We start from the raw sequence: 11,381 nt of genomic DNA on the forward strand, positions 1-11,381 counted from the left end.
ACGTCTCCGAGGCTGTGCCTTCCTCTCTCTCCTTTCCGGAAAGGACGAGGGTGTTCGGCCCTAGGCGACACAGCTGTCCCTGCGGCGCCTGCCCGTTCTCTGGCGGTAATTCCAGAGGGTGGAACCCTAACCTGAGGCTGAGTGTTGCTGCAGTTGCTCAAGCAGTTTCCACCTGCAAAACAACCTGTTTTTCTGGTATATCAGTAGACTTGCAGTTGGTCTTAATCTATCTATGTGTGTATTTAGTGTAACTTTACTGTCTAGGCTTTAGGTATGTGTCCTTTTTGTTTGTCATCTTTGGAACAGCTGTTACCTTTAAAAGCAGCTTCTTAAACACCTGCCATCTGTTAAAGCTGGTTTTTAAAAAATTTTTTTAAATCCTGTGCACTAGAGAGTACTGCTGGCTTAGCTAGGCAGGTTTGGTAGAGGCTTGTGCTGGGTGGATAGGCAGGGCTGGGCAGCCTCTCTTTAGCGTTGTTTTATTGCTGTGTTGCTATGGCTTAATAAACCCCCCCCCGCTTCTGCTGCCCCTTTATTCCTGAGGTGCTTGTTTCCAGCAGAAGCTCAGAGGCCTTGGGACCCGGTGCAGTAGAACCACGACCTGGGAGCTCCGTGTGGAGGTGCTGAGGCTGCTGCAGGTGAAGGTGGCTCAGGCTGTGCAGAGCTCATGGCCTTGCTCAGCACAGGGCCTGCTCAGTGCAGCCTTGGCTTGTTTGTTGTGGGACTCTGCCAGGTCTAAACCTGCTCAGTGCTTTTGTGAGATGCTGCATTAAAGCTAAAGAGCTCTTCAGAGCTACAGATGCTCAGAATACAACACATACATGTTCTGCAGTGCAGTCACTGCTAATGCCCTTCTGGTTACCTGCCAGCCCAAGTTGGCTACCTGCTCACACATCTGGTGTGTCTTTTTGTCTGTGCTGTGACTCTCACTTGAAAGGTTTGTATGTGACAAGTTCTATTAATTTCTGTCCTTGGCAGCCCTTGGTAACTGATGGCTTATCATCTCTTAATGTGCTAGTGAGAGCAGTTGTTAGGAAAATGCTTAAACTCATCTCGTTAGCAAAGTATTTGCATTATTCCTATTGTAAGGCTGTAAGAAGCAGCTTTTGGAATTCTGCAGGGAAAATATTTATTAGGACATAATTAACTTTCTGTATTTGTAGGTCTGTAGAACTCTGAAACCTAAATTTAAGTACTGAGTATTCAAATGACCGTATATCGGTTATGCTATCAAGCTTCTTAGCTTTTATATCCAAGTAGTATAGATAAGTTTTGTCTGTGGCAGCAGTTTTAGCAGCTCAGAGCTTACTGAGTTGTGATGCCATTTTAAAGGGCTTTTTTGCATTCTTGTGAGTTACATAGGAAAGCTTGAAAAACATTTTTAACACCTGTTGTGCTGAGATTCTTCTGTAGAACATATTGCTCATAGTGCTTCTTCAGAATCACTCTGCAATAATGCAACTTGAATGCCTTGCAGGGAAAACTTGGAGTTCTACCACTTCAGATAACATCAAGTCCTGTTCCAGCAAAGTAGGAAAATGGACATCCCTATCTGTTAGTGTCCTGATCTGCAAATACTCTACAGGCAGTTGCCTAGGAAACATAGACTAATTCTTTAATGAATAATTGAGATGGCATGACAATGCACGTCACTTTGGAATTGCCTGTACATACAATGGACATTAAATCTAAAATGTGTAAATATATTTCTCATTTGCTATACCTGAGTCCTGTACTTACACTGGGTTATTTATCCTACATCTTCTGAAGCTCCTGGAGACTTTGTTCTGCATTATGATGTCAGGGTTAGACTGACAGTTGGGCTTTGGGTTTTGCTGTTAGTTTAAGCTGCCAACTTTGTAACAATGTTAGGTCTAAATTAGAGCAATCAGAAGCCTGGCTTATGTGAGTGACTCATTCTATTTCTGTTGGAATATACCTTTGTCCTTATTTATAAATATGTTGTGAGCCTTGCATTCTGGGGTTTGTGCAGCTGGTAAATCCCAGCGTGTGTATACAGCGAGCTGCTTTCTTTCCCAGCTTGGAGCCCTCTCTCCTAAATAAAAGGAGAATGTAGCTAATGATGTACTCTTTGTTTTAATAAAAGGACCAGCGTTTCTTATCTGTTTTCTTCTCATTTGAGGCAGGGGAGTCCCCAAAGTCTTGGAAACTCTAATTTATTTTTATTCCAGAGGCTCTTGTTATTGTGAAATGTGCTTTCAGTTCTGAAAGGAGGAACTCAAATGTGAGATTATGAACTCAGCTATCAGCAAGGGAGTAGTTTCAGCTGAGTATGAGAAAATAACAGAGAAACTGGAAGGTAGACAAGAAGTATCTGAAATGCTCCATTTCAGCAGTAACTGTGGTACTGCAAACTCTTGCTTTTCAGACAAATTTGCTCTCATTCAGAATTGTAGATTGCTGTTTCTGCCGTGTGTTGTCCTGAGTGTTTTGCCACCTTATATAGAAGTGGTTTAGCATGTTGACTAGACTATGTATAGCCTTACAAAATTAACTTCTTGTGGCTTCCTAAATAAGCTGCGATATATTTTAGGCTTACATATAAGATTTGTCTATAGTGAACAAAATTAGTCTGTTTTTTCCAATAAAGCCATTAAAAACTATAATGTGCATTTTACTTGTTAAAATGCAAGTATGTTTGTGGGTTACGAAATGGGAAATTCAGTTTCATGTAGTGGAAGCTAGATAAAATGTGACCAATAAATAACATTCAATTTTCCTAGCAAAATACTTTGCTTCCGGTCATACTGTCTTTGCAGGATGCAGTTTCGGAACTATTGTGCTTGATTTTATTCTGTCATGTATATTGCTGGTAAGAAGATAAAAAGCAGTTGGTGTTGTCTCTGGAAGTCTGGCTGGGCTTTTCTCATGGTGAATTCAATGCACAAATATTGTGCACAGTGAAATGCTTCCCAATTGCAGTGTGGTATCTCTATTTTTAAGTAGGCCATCAGAATAGCCTAAAATTAACTTCAGGCCAATATTCCCTAAAAATAACTCTTAAAAGTAAAACTTGTGCACTTTCTGGAATGCAAAGCAGGATTTATCACCTGAAAGTTACTGGAGTAATTAATTTGTGAAGGCATAGCTTCAACTAGTTCTAAGTTTGATTTTTAATTGTGTTTCAGATTCTTCTGAGTTGTACTTGAAGCCGCCAAAATGGTTCTGGCAGATCTTGGAAGAAAAATCACCTCAGCATTGCGCTCGCTGAGCAATGCAACGATTATCAATGAAGAGGTATGTGGTGTGTGCATGCAATGGCACTTGCACTCCAGAAGTTCTGAGAGAAAGTTCTTAAAGGCTGATGAGAAGCTTGAAGTAACCTGATGTTATCCCAAAGCTCTTTTCTTCCTTCAAGTAAAATTTCTACTAGAGGTTTTAACCCCCCAGAACTTACAGCTAGGTTTATACACGTACAATCACCTCAGACATAGTGGGTCCTGTGGTCAAAAGCTCCTTGAGCCTGGTGGCTGTACTGAGGGAAATGAGTGTTCTGAGGAGATGGTGCTGGAGAAGGCCTAAGTTCAGATGGAAGGTAGGCTGAAGACTACCTGCTCTGGTTTGTTTGTGTGTGTGCAGCCAGACTATGGAGATGTGTACTAGGCTGCTGGAGCTGAAGTGTAGAAGAACAAATAGCTTGTTATGTTAGCTTTGCTGCCTGAAATGGGAGCAATGTTTTATTTGCTGCCTTATAGTCAAGCCAGAGTGTAGTTCTAGAAGTTCATTTGACTTGGTATATTCTGTATTTTCTGTAAGAGTTTGAAATTATAACTCTGTTCTATTATAGGACTGAAAAACAAGATGGAAAACTAACTGATGGGATGGTTTAAAAGTGCCTCTGAGTAAATAAATAGCCAGAAACACTTTTCAGGTGGACAGACAGGTGGCTTAAATTAACTAAAAAGTAGGCCTGTTGACAGCTGTAGGGTTAAAACTTGTGCACAGAGGAAAGGTATTAACAAATCTTCAGCTGTGAGACAACAAATCCTTAGCTGAATCAAATGTAGCCAAATTAATTTTTTTCAACAGTAGAAACTTTTGTCCTGCAAGAGCTTGAGCTGTGCAAATGAAGCCACATGTGCAGGTGTTACTTTCAAAAAATATCTTTTTTGTTCAAGACTTCTCACTTTGAAAAGTCTTAGAGCTTATCAACTGGGTTTCTGACTGAGGCACCTGCTTGCCTAAAAGGTACACAAACAGAGCAGCAGTCCAGTTTCTGAAAATGCAGGTAACAGGGTATCCATCTTGCATTTAAGGAATATTTGTACTTAGAGAGATTGTGTTGTGGTAAGAAACTTCTTGATGCACTCTAAGGAGTACCCATAGGGAAGTTTAAGAAGTTTTGCTACCATATGAGTTGCTGTTGGCCTTAATGCCATAGGAAGTGTTCTGTGTTGCTGTGTTACACAGTGTGCAGGTGTTAAAATTAAGAACATGTTTCTTCTATTACCCTTTCAGATTTAAATTGTATTTACATAGGAACCAATGCACAGACTTTTTTTTTTTTGTGGCAGTCAGTATAATGGTAGGACTTCATGCACTGAATTTATAAAAGCCATGATCTTATCATAAATTGATATGAATTCTTATTTTGAACTGTCCTGACCTAGTCAATTCTGTGTTGTAAAACAACTTTTCTTTTACACTCCACAGGTTTTAAATGCTATGTTAAAAGAAGTATGTACAGCATTACTGGAAGCTGATGTTAATATTAAACTTGTGAAGCAACTCAGAGAAAATGTCAAGTAAGTGAAATAATCAAAATGCATTTAACTTCTGATGTTTTGTCATGGTTTAACCCCAGGCAGCAGCCAACAACTATGCAGCCACTCACCCTCCCTCCCTGTTGCATCCTCCGCCCTGGTGGAATGGGGAGGAGAAACAAAAGTAAAATATATAGGTTGAGATAAGAACAGTTTAATACTTGAGAACAAAATGAGATAAAATACTAATGGGTAATAAAAGAAAAACACCAAAGCCAACAAAACAAAATCAGTAATGCACAATACAATTGCTCACCACCCATGGACTGATGCCAAACGCTGTTCCTGAACCCGGATCGGCCTCCCCTCTGGGAATTTCTCCCCCAGTTTATGTACTGGGCACAATGTTCTGTGGTGTGGAATATCCTTTTGGCTAGTTCAGGTCACCTGTCCTGGCTGTGCTCCCTTCCTATTTCTTTTGTGTACCTTCTCACTGGCAGAACGTGAGACATAAGAAAGAAAACGTCCTTGATTTAAGATAAACACAGCCTAGCAGAAACCAAAACATCAGTGTGTTATAAACCTTATTCTCACTCTGAATCCAAACACAGCACTGTACCAGCTCCTGAGAAGAAATTAACTCCATCCCAGCTGAAACCAGCACATTTGTAGAAGTTATAATTTGAGGTTACATAAGAATAACTTATTTGAAGCTTTATATGGGGTTTTTTTAGACACACCCAGTTTGCCTTTAATGGGAAAATATGCATTGAACTAAATGTTTGGCCAGTTTCACCAAAAGAATCTTTGTCAAGTTCAGCCAGTTATTGCTGTTATAGGCTTGTTTCAAAAAAAAAGCTGTTGCTGTCATCACTTGAGTTGTATGATAAACAAGTTCTTCATTACTTCCTAGACACCTCATCTTCACACATTCAGTGCTGAATATAAATAGGTCTGTGTGTGACCAGTACTGATACATTGCCTATTTTCAGATGTGTAATTCAAGTAAATGCAAGTCTGAAAGACACAAGTATTTTAGAAACCTCTTTTTGTCCTCCATACAGAAATAATCTTTCCAGTGCACGTCTCAAATACTTCCTATCTGAAAACTCAAAACAAATCAGGGTGCTGTTGCAGTTCAAAAAAGGTGGTTTATTACTAGGTTTAAGTGATGCTTTAAGTTATGCTAGTGTTTCATGGTTTTCTTAAACTCAGGTCTGCAATTGATCTTGAAGAAATGGCATCCGGCCTTAACAAAAGAAAAATGATTCAGCATGCAGTCTTTAAGGAGCTTGTTAAGGTAGGACTTCAAAATTCTGTATTGCGTCACTTTTCTTGTACAGCCTAGGTTGTGGGAGCAGTGCAGCAGCAAGCCAGGCTTTTGAGCTGTTACCTGCAGTTATGCTTTCTGTTGTAAGGCTTCTTACTATTGCAGGCAGTAAGATTGAGACTGCTTCCTGGGCAGCTCTCAAACTAATTTCAGTTTATGCTTGAAGTTCAACTGTTCTTACTCTTCAATTGCAATGTAAAGACAAAGTAAGTACTACTTAAAAGAAAGTACTACTAGCTTCTGGGCTGTCATTGGTTGTCCCAGAAACACACCTTCCCTACCCTCGTGAAGATTTGTTCAGACAATACTTTTAAGTCTTGGAAATAGTGTTAAGTAACAACCTAGCAGTTCATGGCAGCATTTCTCATTAATCTGCCTGCTTGGTTAAATCACTATCTGGGTATCAGTATTCTGCCCTCTTTCACTTAACAGTATAGTCTTTTGTTCATCTGTAGCCCGTGCCCAGCCATATGATGGATCTCAGGGGAGTGTATCTACCTTCTACTCCTTTGGGAAGTGAGACAACAACCCGAAAAAGCCTTCAATGCTGTAGGATTCTCACTGGCAGAAGCCCATCCTGAGCAGTGCTGTGGGGTGGAGGTCTTATTTCTGTGTTGGTTATTAGCCTTGTGCCATATATATAGGCCACCCTGACTGTGGTGCTTGGTGTTAGAAAGAAATTAATGCTATTACAGTGTTCTGCAATATTATTATATTGCAGAAGTATTATACTATAGGTATCTTGTACAGGCTCTTCACTGTAAATCATCAAAATTCTAAGCCAAATTAAGACTAGAATATGCAAAAATTGTTTTTCTTCATTGTGTATGGAACCAGGCATCTAACATGACTGTCATACCAACTATTTTCTGCTTTTGAAATTCTGTTCTGCTACATATATTACACTTTGTTCTTTAGCTTGTAGATCCTGGAGTCAAAGCCTGGACACCTACCAAAGGAAAACAGAATATTATAATGTTTGTTGGTTTGCAAGGAAGTGGTAAAACAACAACTTGTTCAAAGGTAAAGTGTAATGAAACTGTTTGCATGGGTTTTAGTTTGTTGTTTGGTTTTTTTTGGGGAGGTGGTGGTCATTTGACTCCTTAGATAGGATTTGCTTGTGATCTGTGCTGTTTCTACTAATAGGAAAGCACTAGCTCACTACCATGTGGAGATATTTTTGCAGAGGGGTTTCTGAGATGAGATCAGTGTCCAAAATAATATTCTTTTGGGGTAGTTTATGGTTTGTAGGACTTCAATATTTTTTAAGGCTAAACTTGTGATGAAACAATACTGTATATGGAGAAGAACGATTCTTTCTGTTCTCCTTCTGCTTGGTTGCTGTGTGGAGTTAAACCATGACACTGTTCTTCACTGCCTAGGTTTAAGACTAGTACTATAAATGGAACCTATCTCTTTCTTTTCCTGCTTAATTGGCAAAATCAGTGGAATTTGGCCTTTGTATTAGATGCCTCAGTTAAGTGGGTGGTGTGAAATGTCTTCCAGCTCTGGATTCATAGAGGAAATTTGCATTTATATTTTTTTAAGGCTAAAAAAAGAATGCTCTGAATAAACACTTCACAGAATCACAGAATGGATAAGGTTGGAAGGCACCACAGTGGGTCATCTGATCCAATCTCTGTGCTCGGAGTCATCCTAGAGCATGTTGCACAAGATTGTGTCCAGACAGTTCTGGAATATCTCCAGTGAGGGAGAATCCACAATCTCTCTGGTTAGTCTGTTCCAGTGCACAGTCACTCCCACAGTAATGTTTTCCTCATGTTCAGGTGGAACTTCCTGTGCATCAGTTTCTGCCCATTGCCTCTTGACCTATTGCTTGACACCCCTGAGAAGAGCCTGGGCACTTCCCCTTGACACCCTCCCTTCAGATACTTACATGCACTGATGAGGTCCCCCCTCATACTTGTCTCTTCCTGAGGCTAAACAGGCCTAGCTCCCTCAGCCTTTCCTCCCCTGCAAGAGAGATGCTCCAGTCCCTTAATCATCTTCATAACCCTCCACTGGACCTGCTCCAGGAGATCCATATCTGTCTTTTACTGAGGAGCCCAGAACTGGACACAGCACCCCAGATGTGGCCTCACAAGGGCTGAGTAGAGGGGAAGAATCACCTCCCTCAGCCTGCTGGCAATGCTTTTCCTAATGTACCCCGGGATACCATTGGCCTTCTTGGCCACAAGGGCACATTGCTGGCTCATGCACAGCTTGTTGTCCACCAGGACCCCCAGGTCCTTCTCTGCAGAGCTCCTCTCTCCAGCAGGGTAGTGCCCAGCCTGTACCAATGCCTGGAGTTACTCAGTTTATGCTGTGGTAAAAGGACAAAAAGTAACAGGCCAGAAATTACTATTTTTCCAGTTCAGAAGCTTTTTGTACTTTTATATTATTACAGTTACATTTCAAATATATGATTTCAGGTTAGCATAGAGATTAATTAAGCATTTAAAAACATGCTAATCTGCAATTCTAAATGAAACATACATCCAGTTCCCCTACCAGCTTGCACTTCATCCAAGATGAAATCAGTTTCCTTGTCTTCCCTGGTATTTTGACATGTGCTCAAGCTAAATCAACCATGCTAAGAAGTAGGTGCTTTTGTATTTGTCCTCACACACAGGCAGACCCTCAAAGCCCAGGACAGACTTTCATTCACTTTGCCAGCATCTCTGGCAGAAGTTTGTGCTCCCAGGGTGCTACTGTCTCTTCACCTGTCCGTGTAGTTGTTTCATCATACAAGGCAATCAGGTTGGTGACTCCATGCTGACTACTCCTATCACCTTCTTGTCATCCGTGTGGAGAGAGATGGCCTCCAGAATGAAGCGCTCCCTGACCTTTCCAGGGATTGAGTGGGGCTAACTGGCTGATATTTCCCTGGGTCCTCTTTCTTGCCCTTTTTGAAGATCAGGGTGGCATTTGCTTGCTTCCAGTCCTCAGGCCCCTCTCCTGATCACCATGACCTTTCAGGGATGATTGTGAGTGGCCTTGATATGCTGTCTGCCAGCTCTCTCAGCACTCGTGGGTGCATCTTGTCTAGGCCCATGGACTTGTGGATGTTAAGTTTGCATTGGTGTTGTCTAACCCAGACTTGATTCACCAAGGGAAAGTCTTCCTTCCAGTGTTCCTTTACCCTGGTCTCCTGGATCAAAGATCCCCAAAGCAAGAATGCTTTCTTTGCATTGGTCTTCACTGACCAATGCAAAGAAAGCATTCAATAACTACCTTCTCCATGTCCCCTGTTACAAGGTTCCTCCCTCCATTTAGTAACAGGCCCACTTTATCCGTAGTTTTCCTTTTGTTACTGATGTATTTGAAGAAGCTCTTCTTGTTGTCCTTGACATCCTTGGCCAGATTTAATTCCAGATAGGCCTTGGCCTTCCTAGTCTCATTTCTGCTTACTCTGACAGCCTATCTATGTTCATTCCAAGTAGCTTGAATGATTTCAGAAGACTTTCTTAGTGCTTCTCTAGGTGAATGTTTGGCAGTCTGTCTTTGGTCTGTGTTTGTGAATGTACATTGTACCAGTGAAACTGAGTGTTAAAAGTTAAGGATTCTATCAACCACTTTAAAAACATGTCCTTGCAATGGAAATATCTTTTTCTTTTGGAAGTACAGAAACAAAGTGTTGTACAGGTTGTAGCTATTACAGTACTTGACACTGAAGTACTTAGTGCTTTGGGTAGTTTCTAAATGCTAGTCCTATCTGCAGTATTAACAGTGAGCAGAATCCAGGAGTTAGTGAAATGGGAACTTGGGTTATTTGTAATCATTCCTAGTTCAGGAAAACTGAAATCAGAAGCAGAATCAAGCAGCTGTTTTCATCTTGCCATTAATAATTGTTTGTATAATGTCATTTCTAAATAATGGTTGTGCTAGCATTTGATACTTGCCCAGTGTTACTAGCTGGCCTCAGTTGTAGGAATGCTGACTTGACTCTGGCATAACAGCTTGTGAGTCACTGAAGTACATACATAGAGGACACAAAGTCCTGCTGACACGACACTGCGTAACTACTTGTTTTGGATTTCTCTTCACAGTTAGCATATTTCTATCAGAGGAAAGGCTGGAAGACTTGTTTAATATGTGCAGACACGTATAGAGCAGGTAATACTTAAATAATGTGGTTCTCTGTCTGTAGTATTTACAGATTTTCTTTAGTCCCTTGACTATACCTGTCTTACAGGTGCTTTTGACCAGTTAAAGCAGAATGCCACAAAAGCAAGAATTCCCTTTTATGGGAGGTAAGCATCTTTCAGAATCAGTTTGGAGAACAGTTCAACTCCAGCGATGTATTGTTCTTTATTGAACGTCTTGCACTAAGCCTCGGTCAGTTGTGTCTGATTACTTAGTATAATATTTTCTCTGATCAGATGAAAATTCTGCCTAATTCAGTATACTGACTGCCAGGAGTAGCAGGTAGGGATTGTGGAAGAAGAAATCAGATGTCCATGATTACTCCCTCTAATCTTCTCTCCATGTATAGCAGTTCGTAAGCTTTTACCAGACATACTCAGATTTTCAGGAAGTATCTTAGAGATCACAGGATGTTATTTTTGTATACCTAATTTGAATTGCCAAGCAGAGGCAGCACTGGACCTAAAATACCTTTTATAAAGCAGTAAATAACTTTTCCCTAAGCTTCACTGGAGGTGCACTGTCTAGGTGCTCAGTTAAATTTTATTCCAGAAAAGGGGTAATAGAGCTTAGTGCAACTTTCAGCAGGTGAGACAGACAGTCCTTTGTGCTTCAGTTCACTGAATAGTAAGGGCTTAGGAAGGCATATTTTGAACCAATTTTTCCTTGACATAAGACAAATTCCCTCTTGAAATCCAGATAGATTTATAGTTAAGGAATTTATAGTCAAGTGATGAAATTTTGTATTAGTTTATTTGGGAACAAAGTATTGCACATCTATATGTATATGTTTCTCTTTGTGATCAGTTATACAGAAATGGATCCTGTAATTATTGCCTCAGAAGGTGTTGAGAAATTTAAGAATGAAAACTTTGAAATAATCATTGTTGATACAAGTGGACGTCACAAACAAGAAGACTCTTTGTTTGAAGAGATGTTACAAGTTGCTAATGCCATAGTGAGTCTGGAGAAGTACAGTAACTTCTGTTATAGTCACTTCACTACAATGGATTTCTCTTTGTCCTAATGTGTTGTGTAGATCTTGCTTTAACTCCTAGATTGTATTATAAATTACAAACAGATGTGAGTAAACAAGGGCTGAATGACCCGTGCTTGGTTAGTTTTGTGTCAGTTTTAATTCTTATATCTGTAATTCAGGGATGCTTGCATGTCACTAGACT

General features: G+C 40.4%; 1 protein-coding gene across 2 annotated transcripts in view; it reads left to right on the forward strand.

The window, feature by feature from the left end:
* The first annotated feature begins 3,148 nt into the window (after positions 1-3,148).
* Positions 3,149-11,381, forward strand: part of SRP54 (signal recognition particle 54kDa) — a 13,726-nt gene continuing 5,493 nt past the window's right edge. The window contains exons 1-7 of one of the 2 annotated variants that reach the window (XM_009069778.1): positions 3,149-3,258; positions 4,675-4,766; positions 5,940-6,024; positions 6,973-7,077; positions 10,104-10,170; positions 10,250-10,307; positions 11,008-11,158. In XM_009069778.1, coding sequence (XP_009068026.1) covers positions 3,181-3,258; positions 4,675-4,766; positions 5,940-6,024; positions 6,973-7,077; positions 10,104-10,170; positions 10,250-10,307; positions 11,008-11,158 — 636 coding nt within the window. In that variant the 5' untranslated portion in view covers positions 3,149-3,180. The remainder of the gene's footprint in view (positions 3,259-4,674; positions 4,767-5,939; positions 6,025-6,972; positions 7,078-10,103; positions 10,171-10,249; positions 10,308-11,007; positions 11,159-11,381) is intronic. The other variant, XM_009069779.1, reaches the window with a different exon arrangement.

This window comes from Acanthisitta chloris, unplaced genomic scaffold, assembly GCF_000695815.1.
Source record: "Acanthisitta chloris isolate BGI_N310 unplaced genomic scaffold, ASM69581v1 scaffold29632, whole genome shotgun sequence".
Taxonomy (NCBI): domain Eukaryota; kingdom Metazoa; phylum Chordata; class Aves; order Passeriformes; family Acanthisittidae; genus Acanthisitta; species Acanthisitta chloris.